This window comes from Phascolarctos cinereus, unplaced genomic scaffold (genome assembly GCF_003287225.1).
Source record: "Phascolarctos cinereus isolate Bilbo 61053 unplaced genomic scaffold, phaCin_HiC Scaffold_2;HRSCAF=192, whole genome shotgun sequence".
Classification (NCBI taxonomy): domain Eukaryota; kingdom Metazoa; phylum Chordata; class Mammalia; order Diprotodontia; family Phascolarctidae; genus Phascolarctos; species Phascolarctos cinereus.
Genome location: NW_027555625.1, coordinates 103,624,912 through 103,644,492, shown reverse-complemented (window position 1 = coordinate 103,644,492; position 19,581 = coordinate 103,624,912). Strand labels below are relative to the sequence as shown.

At 34.9% G+C, this 19,581-nt stretch overlaps 1 protein-coding gene across 11 annotated transcripts in view; it reads left to right on the top strand.

The window, feature by feature from the left end:
- Positions 1-19,581, top strand: part of CCDC88A (coiled-coil and HOOK domain protein 88A) — a 167,423-nt gene that overhangs the window by 72,745 nt on the left and 75,097 nt on the right. For all 11 annotated transcript variants that reach the window (XM_020996210.2, XM_020996207.2, XM_020996209.2 and 8 more), the window contains exons 8-10: positions 10,258-10,427; positions 12,507-12,588; positions 14,674-14,832. In XM_020996210.2, coding sequence (XP_020851869.1) covers positions 10,258-10,427; positions 12,507-12,588; positions 14,674-14,832 — 411 coding nt within the window. The remainder of the gene's footprint in view (positions 1-10,257; positions 10,428-12,506; positions 12,589-14,673; positions 14,833-19,581) is intronic.

Genomic DNA, 19,581 nt, shown 5'->3' with positions numbered 1-19,581 from the left:
CAAAGCACAATTCAGGTGCCACAGTCTACAGATGGCCTTTCCCAGTCTTCTCTATCTTATTAATGTTCTCAACCTCTTAAAATTATGCTGTATTTTTTTGCATATGTTCTGTATTTACTCCGATAAAAATTTTAAAATATTTTTGTTTACTTGTGTGCCTGTACATCATCCCCCACTAGAATGTAAGCTATTTCAGGGCAGAGACTGCTTGATTTTTAACCTCATGTTCCCAGCATATAGCACAACCCATTGCACAAAGTAGGTGCTCAATAAATACTGAATTAAATCAAATGCATTAGCCTTGTATCTTTTAGTTCTTATGTCAGACCTCAATGAAAATTTAAAAGCAAAAACAACCTTCAAATAATAAAAATAACTCCTACCTATTCTTAAGGGAAGTAGCTAGGTGGTGCAACAAATAATATTGTACTTGATGTTAGGAAGATCTGGGTTCAAATTCTGCCTCAGACACTTACTATCTGTATTACCCTGGATAAGTCACTTAACTTCTTTCAGTCTCCAATTATTAGTAAAATAGGCATAATAAATAGTACCTACCTTATAGGGTTATTATGAAAATGTTTGTTAAAGCAGTTTGCAAACCTTAAAGTGCCATGTAAATACTATTATTGAATATAGATACACTAGAAACAGATTCCCTTGCTTGGGATTTGTTCCATTCTCTCTTCTCTGAATAAAACTTTAGGCTAAAATCTGAAGGTAAACCCATTTTGCTCCATTAAGACCTGATACCTCTGAAACCTTCAGGACTAAAAATGGGCCTTAGTCAGTTTTGTCCCCCAAGATCCAAATGCGGAGTGTCATTAATAAACTAGGAAGAACCAAAGTCCACTCAGAAAGTTGGGCTAACCCACTCTGACCCTCTTTAAAAGTCCATCTGCTATTTTAGCATCCTGCGTGGCAGGGGGACAGGTGGAGTGGTAGGTAAATCTGGAAAAGATAGACAATTAAGAGTTAGGAGTTGAAGGAGGGAGTTATCAAAAAGTAGAGATAGGAGAAGGCTAGTAAGGTATCGCAAGAATTATTTTTATTATAATTATCCTCTATTTCTCAACCAAATATTGGTAAAATAATATAATTCTGATCTTAGATCTCATATCTATAGAAAAAATCATAATGCTAGCGCAGTGATATTCAGAGCACTTTCCTTATTTGATATTGTATTCCTCCATAATTCTCAGTTTCTTGGGTTGGTAGTAGCTGTAATATAGAGCAAAGATTTGGATTTGGGGTCAGAAGTCCAGGAGTTGCTGCCATTTATTAGCTAGCAGTGGTATAGTAGATGATCTCCAGTGTCCTTTTCAAGTTCCACCTTTGGTCGTAATGCCTATTTAGTTTAAAAAATAGTTTACCTTGTACTTTTTATAGTTCATGTAATATTTTCCTTATAGCCCAGTTCCACCTTCATTATAGTGATAGTGAAACTGAAGTTTAAATGACTTGCTCAAGGTCATAAAACCTTGGAATAGAACTCCCATCTAGTATTTTTCTCACAGTAATTACTTGTTGTTAGTAAAATAGAATCAAGAATCTCTGTCCAATTGAGAACAAGCTCAACTGCTTTATATGCCTTTCGCAGCCATGAAAGCAAGGTCTCTAAGCTGAAATGTCTCAAAACTGCACCTGTGACATCTGTACTGTTATTAGCTCTCTTTCAGAATCAGCTGACACATGTCTTTTGGCTTTGAATTTTGGATGGGTTATTGGTCTTTTGAAACCAACCACAGATAGTTTGTATATACATATGGTCTGTTGCACTAGCTATAATGAAAGCGTTAATATTATCATTGTTATCATCATCGTTATTATTGCTTCCACTACCAATTGTAATACAGCCTTTTAATGTTTTTGCAAGCACTTAATTCATAACAGTCCTATGAAATTAAATAGTGTAAGTCTCCCATTTTGCAGAAGAAACTAAAGCTCATAAAAGTTGTTACTTGCTTAGGATCAAATATATAGTTTTTGGAGCTGGAAATCCCCTGATTCTAACTTCTGCCCTTCCACTCTATCCTTTATGTAGACACCAAAATAATCTTCCTAATATTTAGGTATGATTGTATCAATCCAAAAAATTCAGTTGCTTTTTATATGCTATATGATAAAATACAAACTCTTAGGAAATATTTAAGGCCCTCTACAATCTGGCTTCAACCTCCTGTTTTAGCCTTGTTTGACATTATTCATCTTTAGTGCACTTTAATGTTTTATCCGAACTGTAGTAATTATCGTTCCCTAATTTTGGCTTCCCTTCTATCACAGTGGTTGAATAACGTTGGGCAAATTTTTATCTCAGTAATCAGCATCATCTTCTATAAAATGAGAGAATTGGATGAGGTTATAGAAACATAAAACGTTAGTACTAGAAGAGATCTTAAGAGATCATATTAGTAAAATTCTTTTGTTTTACAGCATGGAAATTGAGGAGCAGGAGAGTAAAATGACTTTAACATAGTAAGTCACTTAGCTTAGAGTGTGGTAAAACTGAGACTTAAATCCAGGTCTCCTGATCCAGTTCATTTTCCACTATGGAATTTGTAGGGTTTCTTTTAACCCTAAAAATTTTTTGATTCTGATTTTATTATTTGATTATTTTTTAAAAATTACTAAAGTATGCTTTTTTTTACTATGCCCTGCTGCCTCTTATATTTACTTAAGATTGTGGGATGGATCATAATGTTTAGAGCTGGAAGGGACCTTAAGAGATTATAGTACAACTCTCCCCTTTTTCATCTCCATTTTACAGATAAGGAAATTGAGGACCAAAGAAGTGAATTGTCCCAAGTCACATGGATGCTAAGTGGACTAGTAGGATTCTAGTTGAGTTTTTCTGACTGCAGATCCATTGCTTTTTGTACTGTATCTCACATTGATATGCGGGTGTATACATACATATATACATGCATATTTATTTATTTTCCTCTTTTATCTCCTTCACTCTTTTCTTCTTCCTGGTAGAATACAAGCTGCAAGGAGTGATTTTCATTTTCTCATTGCATCCTGAGGCCTCAGTACTGTGCCTTGCTCATTATGTTTTTGTTTTTCAGTCGTGTCTTACTCTTTGTGACCCCATTTGGGGTTTTCTCGGCAGAGATACTGGAGTGGTTTGCCATTCCCTTTCCCAGCTCATTTTACAGATGAGGAAACTGAGGCAAACAAGTTGACTTGCCCAGGTTACACTGCTAGTAGGTGTCTGAGGCCAGATTTGAACTCATGAAGATGAGTCTTCCTGAATCTAAGCTTGGCATTCTATCTACTGCACCACCTAGCTGCCCTTGCATATTACAGGTGTATAATCAATGCTTTTAAAATTGAATTAAAATGAATCTGATTTATAGTATCATTTTTAAAATTATATTTTCAATAAATGCAATGCATTATTAAGTTCCCACTATGTGCAGAATTTTTCTACAAGGCACTGAAGAGATACAATGATAAACAAGACAGTTGGCCTTCACAGGGCATATTATGTAGTAAAAGCAGATGTACAAATAACTCTGATACAAATAGAAATTTAAACACATAAGAAAGGCACAGAGCGTTCTAGGAGGTTAGAAGGAAAGAGCATGTCCATCAGTAAGCATTTTCAGACGTTTATTATATACCAGGAATTGTGCTAGGTATCAGGGTTTTAACAGATGTAAAAAAAATGGAACCATCCCTGCCCTCAAGCAGCTTCCATCAGGGGAAGCAATTCTAAAAGTGTGTGTGTGTGTGTGTGTGTGTATTTATACACACAAAATGAAGATGAGGTTTTTTTGAGAGGTAGTTGCTGGAGGAACTCAAAAAATATTTACTAAATGCCTACTGTGTGAAAGGTACTATTAGCTACTGTAGGTACAAAGAAAAATGAAACAGTCCCTTCCCTCAAGGAGTCTATATTCTTTCTTTTTTTTTATTAATTTATTTTGATTTATCAGCAATCACTTCCATATGCTTTTGAGTTGATAATTTTTCTCCCCCTTCCTCCCCCCCCCGACGGCATACAATCTGATATAGGCTTTACATTTACATACCCATTAAACATATTTTCACATTAGTGAAGTTGGAAGTAAAAATTAAAACCAATAGGAGGAACCATCAGAAAGATGAAACAAAACTCAACAGAAGGTAAAAATAATTGATAGTGATTCAACTTCCATAGTTCTTTCTTTGGATGTGGACAGCATTTTTCATCCCGAGGCCTCTCGAGATGTCTTAGATCCTCATAATGCTGAGACGGGTTCAGTTTAACAATCTTAGTCATTGCATAACGTGGCTGTTATTGTGTACAAAGTCCTCTTGGTTCTGCTCACTTCACTCAGCATCAGACCATATAAGTCTTTCCAGGTTTTTCTGAAGTCAGCCTGTTCATCATTTCTTATAGCACAATAGTATACCATTACATTTCATATACCACAGCTTGCTCAGCCATTCCCCAGTTGATGGGCATCCTCTCAATTTCCAATTCTTTGCCACCACAAAAAGAGCTGCTATGAATGTTTTTGTACATGTGGGTCCTTTTCCCATTTGTTTGATCTCTTTGGGACATAGCCCTAGAAATGCTATTGCTGGATCAAAGGGTATGCACATCTTTGTAGCCCTTTGGGCATAATTCCAAATTGTTCTCCAAAATGGTTGGATCATTTCACAACTCCACCAACAATGTATTAGTGTTCCAATTTTCCCACATCTTCTCCAGCATTTATCATTTTCCTGTTTTGTCATGTTGGCCACTCTGATAGGTGTGATGTGGTGATGTGGTACCTCAGAGTTGTTTTGATTTGCATTTCTCTAATCAATAACGATTTAGAGCATTTTTTCATGTGACTATAGATGGCTTTAATTTCTTCTTCTGAGAACTGTCTGTTCATATTCTTTGACCATTTATCAATTGTTGAATGGCTTGTGTTCTTATAAATTTGTCTTAATTCTCTATATATTTTAGAAATGAGGCCTTTATCAGCGAGACTGGTTGTAAAAATTCTTTCCCGATTTTCTCCCTTCCTTCTAATCTTAGTTGCATTGGCTTTGTTTGTGCAAAAACTTTTCAATTTAATGTAATCAAAATTATCCATTTTGCTTTTCATAATGTTCTCTATCTCCTGTTTGGTCATGAATTCTTCTGTTCTCCATAGATCTGATAGGTAAACTATTCCTTGTTCTCCCGGCTTACTTATGGTATCAGCCTTTATATCTAAGTCATGAACCCATTTTGACTTTATTTTGGTATATGGTGTGAGATTTGGGTCTATGCCTAGTTTCTGCCATACTCTTTTCCAGTTTTCCCAGCAGTTTTTTTCTTTTTTCTTTTTAAAAAATTTTTTTTTAATATTTTTTTTCACTTCCACAAGTTTTTGAGTTCCAAATTTCTCACCTCTCCCCCCACCCCAAGATGGCATGCATTCTGAATACCCCTTCCCCTGGTCTGCCTTCTCTTCTATCTCTCCCCCCTCCCTTCTCTTATCCCCTTCTCCTTCTATTTTCCTGTAGAGCAGGATAGACTTCTGTACCCCCATTTCCTGTATTTCTTATTTCCCAGTTGCGTGTGAAAACATTTTTTTAAAACATGAGTTTTTAAAACTTTGAGTTCCAAATTTTCTCCCTTCCTCCCTCCCCACCCACCCTCATTGAAAAGGCAAGCAACTCAGTATAGGTTGTACATGTGCAGTTTTGCAAAACACTTCCTTAGTAGACATGTTGTGAAAAAGTAACTCTATTTCCCTTAATCCTATCCTGCCCTCCCATTATTCTATTCTTTCTTTTGACCCTGTCCTCCTCAGAAGTATTTACTTCTGATTACCCCTTTCCCAATCTGCCCTCCTCTCTATCACCCCCTGCTCTCTTGTCCCCTTCTCCCCCTATTTTCCTGTAGGGTAAGACAGATTTCCATACCAATTGAATGTGTATGTTATTCCTCCTTAAGCCAAATCCTATGAGAATAAGATTCCCTCATTCCCTCTCACCTTCCCCTGTTTTCCCTCCACTGTGAGAGACTTTTCTTTTCTGTTTTTTTTTGTGAGATAATTTACCCCATTCTACCTCTCCCTTTCTTCTCCGAGTATCATTCTCTCTCATCCCTTAATTTTATTCTCCAGATATGACCCCTTAATCTTCAACTCACCCTGTGCCCTCTATCTATCTATATATACATACATACAATTTTTTTCCCTCAACTATCCTAATACTGACAAAGTTCTCATGAGTTACAAATATCATCTTTCCATGCAGGAATGTAAACAATTCAATCTTAATAAGTCTCTTATGATTTCTCTTTCCTGTTTACCTCTTCATGTTCCACTTGAGTCCTGTATTTGAAAGTCAAATTTTCTGTTTAGCTCTGGTCTTTTCATCAGGAATGCTTGAAAGTCCTCTATTTCACTGAATGACCATTTTTCCCCCTGAAGGATTATACTCAGTTTTGCTGGGTAGGTGATTCTTGGTTGTAATCCTATGGCCTTTGCCCTCCGGAATATTATATTCCATGCCCTGAGGTCCTTTAATGTAGAAGCTGCTAAATCTTGTGTTATCCTGATTGTGTTTCCACAGTACTTGAATTGTTTCCTTCTGGCAGCTTGTAATATTTTCTGGGAACTCTGGAATTTGGCTACAATATTCCTAGGAGTTTTCCTTTGGGATCTCTTTCAGGAGGAGATCTGTGGATTCTTTCAATTTCTATTTTGCCCTCTGGTTCTAAATATCAGGGCAGTTTTCCTTGATAATTTCTTGAAAGATGATGTCTAGGCTCTTTTTTTGATCATGGCTTTCAGATAGTCCAATAATTTTTAAATTGTCTCTCCTGGATCTGTTTTCCAGGTCAGTTGTTTTTCCAATGAGATATTTCACATTGTTTTCTAATTTTTCATTCTTTTGATTTGTTTTACAGTGTCTTGATTTCTCATAAAGTCACTAGCTTCCAATTGCTCTATTCTAATTTTTAAGGAAGTATTTTCTTCAGTAATCTTTTGGACTTCCTTTTCCAATTTTCCAATTTTTCTTTTTAGGGCATTTTTCTCCTCATTGGCTTTTTGGACCTCTTTTGCCATTTGGGTTAGGCTTTTTTTAAGGTGTTATTTTCTTCAGTATTTTTTGGGTCTCCTTTAGCAAGCTGTTGACTTGTTTTTCATGATTTTCTTGCATCACTCTCATTTCTCTTCCCAGTTTTTCCTCTACTTCCCTTACTTGCTTCTCAAAATCCCTTTTGAGCTCTTCCAAGGCCTGGGACTGATTCATATTTTTCTTGGAGGCTTTGGATGTAGGAGCTTTGATTTTGTTGTCTTCTTCTGTTTGTATATTTTGATCTTCTTTTTCACCAAAGTAAGATAATATAGTCTGACTGTTTTTGTGCTGCTTGCTCATGATCCCAGCCAATTACTTGAGTTTTAAACTCTTTGTTAAGGTAACAGTCTGCTTCCAATGTGGAGAATGTACTGTCCCAAGCTTCAGGGGTTTGTATAGCTGTTTTCAGAGCTACTTGTAGGGACCTGTAAATTTTCAGTTCTTCTAAGGTGGTATGATAAGGGGCGAGGTGTTTACTCCTTTCCTGGCCTATGACCACAAGTATTCCTTTCCGTTTCTGTAACTGTGAGGAGGGATTCCTCTCCATAACCACTACAAGCTCCACCACGCCAGCACTCCTCCTCACCCCAGCACCGCTTCCCAGAACTGTGACCCAGATCCACACACGGGCAAAGCAAGAGATTCCTGCCTCAGCACTGGCAAAGAGATCCCTACAGTCCCTCTCTGATCAGCCACTGGATTCCCCCTCAGTCTGTGGGCTGGAAGCTGGGGAAGCAGCTGCCCCCCGCAGGGCCAGGCTCTTGGGGAATGGAGCTGAAACCCCGCCTTCCTCTCTGACCACCAACAGAAACAGACTTTTCCCACTGACCTTCTAAGTTGTCTTTGGCATTCGTGGATTGAGGAGTCTGGAAACCTCCACAGCTGCCCACAATTCAGTCCTCTGAGGCCTGCTCCAGGTTTGCTGAGGCCTGCGTGCCCACGCTGCACTCCCAGCCCTGCGTGATACACCTTTCTGATCAATCATCCAGGTTGTCTTGGGCTGGAAATTTGTTTCACTTTGTCTTTTTGTGGGTTCTGCTGCTTCAGAATTTGTTTAGAGCCATTTTTTATGAGTATTTGGAGGGGTTTGGGGGAGAGCTCAAGCAAGTCACTGCTTTCACTCTGCCATCTTGGCTCCATTCCCCCCAGCAGTTTTTTTCAAAGAGTGGGTTTTTATCCCAGAAGCTGGGGTCTTTGGGTTTATCAAATAATAGATTACTATAGTTATTGACTACTGTGTCTTGCATATTTAACCTATTCCACTGATCCACCTCCCTATTTCTTAGCCAGTATCAAGCAGTTTTGATGATTGCTGCTTTATAATACAGTTTAAGATTTGGAATTGCTAGGCCACCTTCCCCTGCATTTCTTTTCATTAGTTCCTTTGATATTCTGGACCTTTTGTTTTTCCAAATGAATCTTGTTATTATTTTTTCTAACTCTATAAAATAATTTTTTGGTTGTTTGATTGGTATGGCACTGAATAAGTAAATTAGCTTAGGAGTCTGTATTCTTTCAGGAGAGATAATATGTGTTTATGCAATATAAGTATAGGAGAATTTAGAGAGGAGGCACTAACAACTATGTGGGGATCAGGAAAGATTTAATAGATGGTGGTGTTTGACCAGAAGTATGACAGAAATCAGAGATTCTAAGGAATTCATCTAATATACTGAAATATGATCTGGCTTTTGATGGATAGGCAGAATTTAGCAAGTAGATTCTGGGAGCATATGTGGGCATTGTAATTCAAGAGAAAAGTATGTGCAAAGGTACTGTTAGACAAGAAGTGGAGGGTATATGGGGTATAGCTAATTATCTTGTTTGCCTAGAATGTGATGTTCAATGTGTTCTCGAAGATGATATATTAAAGTAACAACATCTTATGTTTACTTTTAATTTCTTCACAGTATTTTTACATCTTTGATTTACTCTTGTCTTCACAAAAATTCTTGGAGGAAAATGAATCTTTAGGATGAAATGTAACATGTGTTGTTTGGCTGCTAGGTGGTGTAGGGGATGGAAAGTGCTGGCCTTGAGTCACAAAAGCCTGAATTCAAATTCAGCTTCAGACAGTTAACTAGCTATGTGGCTCTGAACAAGTCTTTTTTTCACCCAGTTTTCTCATCTGTAAAGTGGTGAAGATAAAATGAGATATTTGTCAATCTTAAAGCATCATATAAATGCTAGCTATCATTATTCTGATGATGATGATGATGGTGTGTTTAAAGATATTTATTCACAACCTCTTGCCTTTATGCTTTTCTTACCTTCTTAACATTCTACTCTTTTCTATACGTTCAAGACACAGTATATCTGCTTTCTTTTCTTGGTAGCGGTTGTGCCTCTTGCTTGGAAGGCTGCCCGTCCTCAATTCTATCTTTTCGTTTCCCTGGCTTCTTCAAGACTCAAATCTTCCATTTTGCATGGGTTTTTTTTTTCTTCTCTTTGTCTGTACGGTGGCTAGTGCCTTCCCCAGTAAGATTATTTTGCATCTACTCTTTATATATCTTGTATGTACTTAGTTATTTTCACTGAGTCCCTAAAGAATGTAAACTCCTTGAGGACAGGGGCTGCTTTGCTTTTTCTTTGTGTTTTCCTTCTTTAGCATTGGTACTAGGCACTAACAGTACATGGTAGGCACTTAATAAAAACTTGTCGATTGATTGATTCACAGAGTTCAATGACTTGTCCAAAATTATGCATAGTGAGCTTTTGGTTGAACTTGGAGAAAGTACTTTCCCTTAAGTGACTTCCCTTTGTGATGACTTCTGAAATCTTCTGAGCTTTAAATGAATATCATTAGGGCTTGGTGATTTGAATGCATCTGATTGTTTTTTTTTTTAAGTAATCTTGTATGTATTTTTTCCCTATTTCAGCCTCAGTACCTTTCTGTCTTGGTTGTTGCTTCTTGAATTGGTTAATTTAATCATATTTAATTTGGGGGGATAATAATTGAACAACAAAACAATTAAAAACCTATTAATTAGTGTTATATTACTAGCTTATATTTTATATATTTTCAATAGAATCTTTTCAAAATGATTGCTAAATGGGGAAATTATTATGGTATTCAATTTTGAATTCTTTTTGGTATGTTCTATTAATGTCTGGCTGTTATATGTTTAGGCTTTGTTTTCAATTTTCTGATGTATAAATGCCAAAAATGATAATGTATGTTTTCATTTAATTTTTTAGACCATTATAGAACTCTCTGAGGAACGAGATGGTATTCATTTTCTACCTCACGCCTCATCAGCACAGTCACCTTGTGGTTCTCCAGGCATGAAACGGACTGAAAGTAGACAACATTTATCAGTAGAACTGGCAGATGCGAAGGCAAAGATAAGAAGGCTTAGGCAGGAGTTGTAAGTTCACATTGATTTTAAGTCACCTTTTCTGTGGCTTGGAAACTCTTAGGTTGATGAAATATAGATCAATTATTTTATAGTTTCATGTTACAAAATCAGTATGCTATCATCTTTGTATTGGCATTACTATTGCAAAGATTAAACTCTGTATGTGGGTATGTATAATTAAATTAGGAGTGTATTTGTTATGAAAAGAGTGCTAAATTGGAGTCAGGAGAAGACCTGAGTTTAAATATTGCTTTTGTTATTAACTGGTTGGGTGAATGTGGACAAATCACTTCCCCTTTCTAAGTCTCAGTTTCTTTATCTGTAAGAGGATACTAATACTTGTAGTACTTACCTTATTAGGTTATTGTGAGAATCAAATGGATAATTTGTATAAAGCACTTTGCAAAACCTGAAGTATTATATAGTTGTCATATGTGTTGTATAATTGTTTGAATTTTTAATTCAAACTAGTAATATAATTAATAAATGAAGAAAAAGCAAAAATTTAGAGTCAGTATACTCAAAGTATGTTAAATCCTCAAAGAGTAGAAACCTGTATAATGCATACACTGTGTTGATTTGTGTAAGAAGACCACACAGACGTATGTTGCACTCGATAAGGGGGCCCCAAAAGGAGAGAGGCTTCTCTTCCACTGCAGCTCTGTCTTTTTACAGTTTAGGTTTTTTTTTTCTCCTGTAATTTGTATTGGAAGAATGTCAGTTGAAATCTATAGACCAGTCTAGGAATTATCTTAATGTGTCTGAAACTGACTGAATTAAGTATTTTGTAGAATCATGCAGAGAAAATCCTATCATGGTCTATAGGAACATTAGAAAACAGAAAGCTGCAGCTTTCATTTGTGGATATCTGCATTATTACATGTCTCTTGAATTAGACACGCCCAGGATATTCTACAAACAGCTGTGCTGGGAAAATTGTGAAAAGATTGCAGTTATTAGTTTGATTGGCAGTTAATAGATAGCCTAAACATTGAACACTGGTATGTCCTGTATAATTTAGTAGAGTCCTCTCAAGTCTTTAGATAAAGCATGCAATTAGGACTGTAATAATGACTATGAATAGTTTAACATTTTATACCACATTTAGATTTAATTTGTAAGTAAATTTTACTTGACCATAGGGGTATCTTCAAAATCCTAGAGAATTTTGTGCAATATTTGATTAAATAAAAATTACAAAAATTCAAGATGATAAGTTTTTTGAGTGAGAATTATGCTGAAGATAAAAATTATTCCAGGTATATTACTTAAAGCACAAATTAGTTGCTAGTATCTCATTTTCTTGTGAAATTCCTTTTGCACATTTATAACACACTCTTTGTAGGACATTTTCAAAAAAGGAAACAGATTTAGTACAAAATGGACTTGCAATGATTAAGACAATCAAATAATCTGAGTAGTATATCTAGCGGAAAAGGCACACTTGCTAAAATACTAACATTTCATAAATCAGCATTATAAAATATCAGTAAATTACTCACAATATATAAATACAGCATCAGTAATTACAGTGGATAGAAGTGAAATTGAATATTATACTTAGTATGTAGTTCATTGCAGTCTTTAAACATACCAAATAAAGGCCCAACACATATTTTAGATATTAAAGAAATAAATTTGTTACTCCTTAGAAAACACAAACTAAAGCCAACTCCATCTCCCCCCAGGTATTAATACTATATTTTGAGAATCTGTGAAGTTGACAGGAAAATTGGAATTTCAAATATGGTAGCTCTTCATTTTGCTTTTACATTCTGCCATTGCTCCTATAGCAGTGACTTTTGGCTAACATCTTCTGGATTCAGTACTGAAATTAGGAGCCAAAGTAACACAAATGAGGTTGCCATATTGTGTACCTTTGTGAATATAGATTCTCCCCACCCCAACTTTACAATTTATATTACTCTTACTTGTTCATGTGTACATTGTATTTACCAAGTAAACAATAAGCTTCTTGAGGGCAGAATTGTTTGTTTTTTTTATCTTTGTTTTTCCCAGTGCATAGCACACTGCCTTTTACAATAAATGTTTGTTGAATTGAATAGCTTTTTTTCCCCTCAATTTAAGGGAGGAAAAGACGGAACAATTGTTAGATTGTAAACAGGAGCTTGAACAGATGGAGACAGAACTAAAGAGGCTTCAGCAAGAGGTTTGTTCCTGGAAATTTTGGTTGGAAACACAATTAATAAAAACTTCATTTTGCTACTAATAATATATATTATTAAATCTTTGTATCATTAATTTATTAACATTCTCTTTCATTTGCTTAACTTTTTACATAAATGCTATTTACTGTTTATCAGAATCCTCTCAATACTTAACTGGTTTTTTTTTTAACTCCTCACTAGTTATCCTCTACAAATACTCTGTTGAGAGATATATGATTTTAAAGGTATAGGGGTAGCTATGTGGCGCAGTAGATATATACTTATTAGCTGTTGTGACCCTGGGCAAGTCATTTAACTTCTATTGACTCCCCACCCCTCCCCCAAAAATAAATAAAGATATAGGTACATTTTTCATTTTTCCAACTATTCTTCAGTAGACTGTATTTATTCATGGACCACTGTGATCAAAGAATGTATTGCTTGTTGGCTTTCCTTATGGTTATGAAACTCTCCACCTTCAGCTGGATTGTTCCTCACACAATAGACATATAGTCATTTGCTAGCTTAGCTCTTCAACAAATCCTTTTCATATTGATAAAATCTGACAAAACTTTCATCCTACTGCCATAGTCTTTGAGACCTCAGGTCACCTCTGTGAAGCATTGAAATAGGATTTGAGACTTTATGCATAAGGTAGTTTTTGTTTGACAAAACAGGAAATCTCTGAAATTCTAAACTGTTTTTCTGTCAAGTGATGATATTAATGTTACTTTACAAAGCACCTCTGTTGGATATGTATGTTAGGCATCAGATATTACCATAATGATTAAATGGGAAAGACCATATATCTTTTTATTCCTGAAATATTTTTGGTTTTTGTAAAATCATTCACAAAGGTTTATAATTCTATTTGTCCCTAAGTTAATTCAGAACTGTTTTCTGGCACAACTCATAACCTTTTCTTTACCACACTATATTTCCTTTTAGAAATTAGATTCTTTAAATTTTCCTTTTTAACAAAAAGACCTCTAGCTTTCAATTTAGTTTATTCTTTGATCTCAAGTTGTTTACTCTAACTTATTTCAACTACAATATAATTTTTTTTCTTTTTATAATCGAGCACCTCAGGGAAGTTTATAAAACTGTGTTATGGATTATCTCTACAATATAGGAACCCAGGGCAAGGAAAAGTTATTTCACCCCACGTATCTTTGCTATTGCACAGCCCCAGCATGTAGCCTTCCAAATGTCATTAATGATTCATGTTGCTACTAGTTATACTATGGCCACCACTGTACTTTATAATCTCCTCTGATATCATACCAGTCTGGTTGATTATCTTCCTACTTGTGTAGATGTGTGTGTGTATAACATGAGAAGCAATGAAATATAGTGAATATATAGTTGTCTTTGGAGTTGGAATGACTTGGATTGAACTTCTACCCTTATCTCACCTGACACATCCTAGTGGTGTGACCTGGGCAAAGTATTTAATCTTGCACTGTAGGCAAGTTTCTAAGGCTAAAAGTTGCGGAGAAAATCTTCACCTGAATTGGTAAAGAAAGTTTCCTCCTTTATCTATATTTGTGAAATTACACATCAAGTTCCTATTTTATCCCTAAATGATAAATTATTCATGAAAACAGCAGTACTCAACACTTTAAAGTTGTATTCATGTATAAAAATAATCTAATCTAAATATATGTATACATATGTGGGTATATATACATATAGATTTGTCATGATTTCATTAGTATATGGGACCTCGTGGTGCAGAACCCCATTACCTCTCTATCATATAAAGACAGTATTTATGAGAGGCATGATTTGAATCTAAGTCTTCCTAACTCCAAAGCATTTTCCTGTCCACTATGTCATATTTCTTCTTGATTTTATGTTATTATGATACAGTTGATATTTTTCATATTGAAACAGTGTCACATTGATTTTATAATTGCAAAATGTAACGTTGGTAAGAAAGAAGTCATGATTGATTTTTGCTTTTTATTCTCCTTTGAAAAGATAGTTTTTAAGAATTATTTACACTTTTAGGGGCATTATCTTAATTGTGAATCTAGAAATACAAAATGAAAAAATGCTAACTTTATGTATTACATATTTATTAGAATATGAACTTGCTTTCGGATGCTCGCTCAGCCAGAGTGTACCGAGATGAATTGGATGCACTTCGAGAAAAAGCAATCAGAGTTGACAAACTTGAAAGTGAAGTCAGCAGATATAAAGAGAGGCTGCATGATATTGAATTTTATAAAGCAAGAGTTGAGGTATGCTATGTCATTCTTAAACTGATTGTGATACTTTTTTTCTTTCAAAACTTATTTGCACTAATAACTTTAATTTTTTCCCATAAATGCAGTAAGGTGTTAGAATCCTGTTGAACAGACAAATACTTTAATATAATTTACTGCCTTCAGTAATAGAACAGAACCTGTTAGAGTGACAATGTTATTTTAGGATATAATGGTGGAATAGGATCTCATACCTCTTACTAATGGTTTTGGTGACTTCTTGGCATCATTTACCGTTGCTATTTCCTGTCTTAGCCTAGTGATAATCTTACAACATTTCTTCACTGCTACTTATAAACGTATTTGTCATATTTCCAAGCATGATTTCAACATTGAAAACAAAAGAATATCCTTAGTTACAGTCTCACCTATAGTTAGTGAATTTGTCAGATTATTAAAGTCTACAGGTGAAAAAACAACTTAGGAATTGTTCTGTTATTCTCTGGTATTTAAATCTTGAAAAAATTACTATTTGACTTGACCTGAGTTTTCACCAAGCTTAAACAGTGGTGTTAGGGCTTCATGACTAATAAAAATTAGTAGAATTGATTGGATGGATGGTGCAGGTAATTGTTTGGCAGAAGATATATGCCTTTAAAAATTATTATTTTCAGTGGATAGAGCAACGTCCCTGAAGTCAGGAGGACCTGAGTTCAAATCTGGCTCGGACCAAATACTTGACACTTACTAGCTGTGTGACCCTGGGCAAGTCACTTAACTAACCCCAATTGCCTAAAAAAAAAAAAATTGCTATTTTCGTTCACCTTATAGTGTGTATGATTTCTAACCTGATTGTATTAAAATTTCTTTCTGGATAAAATAGTAGATATCTGTCTGCCCAGAATTTGTACTGTCCTAAATAGTTCTCTCCTTTAACTGTATCCAACTGAAATTCAGCAGGTGAAAAGAATTATTTTTTTTGTCTGCAAGGGATTAGCTGCAGGACTTGGCAGAGGTCTTTGAAATCTTAACCTGTATAGAGACTGTTACCTTTTTATATTTCTAACGAATAGATCTGTCGATTTTACTCCTCTGCTCAAGAACCTTCAGTGGCTTCATGTTTCCTCTAGGATTAAATAGATATAGATTCTGCTATTTATTTAAAAGCTTTTACAATCTGGCTCCAGCCTATCTTTCCAGACTTATTTTACATTATTCTCTCTTATGTGCTCATTGTTCCACTGGGACTGACCTGTTTGCCTCTTCTGTTTATACAACAATTCTCATCCTGCTGCAGATGCTGCATCCATGGCTCTTGGAATTCCTGGCTCTCTTCAGAACTCAGTCTAAATGCTTTAGAGGCCTTGTTCTGTGAGAGCTCTTATTCCCCTTGTGGCTTCTGTTCTCATTATGACATTATTTTGTATTTATTTTGAATTTTTAAAAATGTACTTGTTTTGTAGTTTACTCTCCCCCAATAGAGTGTAACCTTACATTCCAAGAGGGCATAGAATTTTGTTAATTTTTATGCTTTTGTATCCCTAGGACCTAGCATCTTGCCTCTCACATAATAAGTACTTATTAAATGTGTGTTGAATTTAATTAAACCTAGTTTATAGGACTATTTCAAGGAAAATACTTTGTAAGGTGTAAAGTTTTATTTAAATATGAAATGGTATTCATCGTAATGATGCCTTTAAGTCTCCTGGGCAATATTTGATCTTGAGTCATTAATCATCCTTTTCACTTTGCTATTTTTTCCCTTTTGTCATTATGTAATTTTTTATTCCCAGTGCCTTTTGTATTTTTTGTCATTTTATTCATTAATAGGCAGCATGATTACTCTTTAAGATTGTAAGTTACAAATGAGTTACTGATCTGCATTAGCAGAGGGAGTTTCCACACTGGAAGTTCCTTATATATCAGTGAAATCGCAGGCCCTTACCCACCTTCCACCTCCACTCCCAATGGTGTACGAAACATGAAATGCTGCACCAGTACTTTAGGACATTTGGGTTCTGGTCTTGGGTCTACCACTCCTTATATTATACCTTTGACTTGAATTCCCTAGTTCTGTTTTCCTCATGTTAAAGTGAGTGGGCTGAACTTGACACTTTTATAGATACTTAGTGACTTTAAAATTCTATGCTTATATGCAACTGAAAAGAAATATGCCTTATAGATTAAAATAGCTTCCTTTTTATGTTTTATGACTTGTTTTCCTTTCTGGTGATATTCTACTTTAGGTCATATTTAACCAAGTTTGGTGAAATTGGGGAAGGGAAATATAGTTAACTTAGGTAATTTAAGCAAAATGACCACTTTCATTTTAAACACAGCATAATTGTGATAAAAGCTATCTGTTTGAATAATTGCTTCCATTACCCAATTTTCTCTGCTAGTTTAGATCTGACTATAGACAGAAAATATGAACTAGTAGACTTGCTTGTTTATTTCATGCTTTCGCCTTCTCCCTGTAGATTTGTATGTATTATCATGGGGTGCTACATTTCTTGCAGTAAATTTTATATTTTGAATGGTTGAGCCTGTAGACAAATTTAAACAGAGATAGATTTAAAATAATGATTCTCTGTTTGATTTTAGGGAATTTGAATTTTGAGTTACCATGTCTATCATGCAGAGCCCACAAACTAATTTAAAGGCAATTGGCCCAGTAATGATTTCCGATAACCTATTTTGTACCATTTTCCCATTCTCTGATGTTTTATTTTACCAGATTAGGGATATGTGTTAATTGTAGTGGAAGACTGAAAAGGGAAACCCTAACCTGGGAATTAGTTGTGATTATGTTATAACTTGAAAATTATTTAAAACTAGACTGTATAATTGAATATGCACTTGAAAGTGCCTGGCTAATTATTAAATATATATGTGAAAAGCTCTTAATATTTATATAAAATGTGACCTGTGGAAGGATTTTACTAAAGACCATTGTTGTAAAATACTAACTTATCCTGTTGGCTTTGATTTTTACTGTATTTCTTAAGGCATATTGTCTGTATTTTTCCTCCAGATATGTTGCATACAAAACTTGAAAGCAAATAAAGTGAAGAAAGCAGTGATGATAAAAATGAATATGTCTTTATTTGAATTGAAAAAGAAATGTAAAAATAGATTTCATAACAAATAGATTTAATAATGGCAATTTTCTGTGAATCTTTGTGTATGTATAGGTTCCATAGAAATAGCCATACACTAACAATCTCAGCCATTTAGATATCTATTTGAATACATCTTCAAATTTTATTCAGGCTTAAAGCTCTTGCCAGGTTGCTAAGGTAAAATATGTACTTAGTCAAGTATTTATTGGGCACAAGGACAAAATTAAATAGTCCATGCCCCTAGGGAGCTAACAGTCCATCAGGTGTGAGACAATATGTACAAAATATATATCAGGTTAGTACAAAGATGGGAGAGAGTGGCACTAGCAACTGAGGGAATTAGAAGAGCACTTATGTAGAAGCTGACTCTTTAGAATTTCTTTAATAATACTTGAAGAAGAAAATAATACTTTTGCTGCTGTTAGGTATTTCTTCCACTGATGTGAATCAGAACCTCTCTCTGACTCAGCAGATCATCTTTGAAAATTACTGTGGGGGCAGTGAGGTGGCACAGCAGATAGACCCCTGGAGTCATGAGGACCTGAGTTCAAATCCGGCCTCAGACACATAACACTCACTAGCTGTGTGACTCTAGGCAAGTCACTTAACCCCAGTTGCCTCACCAAAAAAAAAAAAATTAAATTAAAATTATAAAAAAAAAAAAGAAAATTACTGTGGCTGAAAAATTCATTATTTTGTGGTTATCTTGGTTATGAATCTACCTAGACTTGTCTAGGTTGGTTCTTAGAATAGATATCTTTGATCTCCTAAATTTTTGGTAGTATCTTTCAGAGCTTGCACTTTGCCTTCAAGAACCCAAGGTTAATTTCGTGTTCAGGGATATATTAAATTATATTAATAGAGTATGTAACATAAGTAGCTGAAATCCTGGTTCAGTTTTTTATTGTAATTACTTAGTATGCTGGAATGACTAATAGTCTTTCTCTGCAAATTAAAAAGTGTAAGTGAAGAGAAAGCTTTGAATACCTTTTTTGGGCAGTCAGCTCTGCATGTTTTATTATTTGTTGTTTCTGTTAACTAGAAGACATAATCCTAGTGCTTCATCTCCATTAATGACTTGAATTTTTGCCCATGATTTCATTTAAAATAATAGCATGTACTCATCCTTATTTAAGGTCTTAAGTAATAATTATTTTCAAGGTAGTTATTTAGAATATCCTTTTAAAAATCTATAAACAGATTATTTATGTTATTGTTTTTATGTATATTATTAGTGAATACCTTTGGCCTACTATAGAACTATATATTTTTTCTATGAAATCAGTCTATTTTATTAGGTAAAATGTTTTGGGTTTTGTTTTGTTTTTGTACTCAATACAGTATATTTACCGGGTTCTTGTATTTTCTATACCTCTTGGGCAATTATGTAACTGAAGTTGTCTTCTATAGAGAATTCATCTGCAAAAGCCTACCTGTGAGGCAGCCTGTTATAGTGGAAAGAACATTGGACTAAAGGTGATGAAACATAGGCTCATATTCTATCCCAATGCTTACCAGCTCTGTGATCATGATGAGTAAATCACTTGACTTCTTCAGAGCTTCAGTTTGCTTATCTTAAAATGGAGATAATTATACTAGTACTACCTACCTCATGGATGTGATATGAGGAAAGCACTTTGTAAATCTTTAAACATTATTTAAT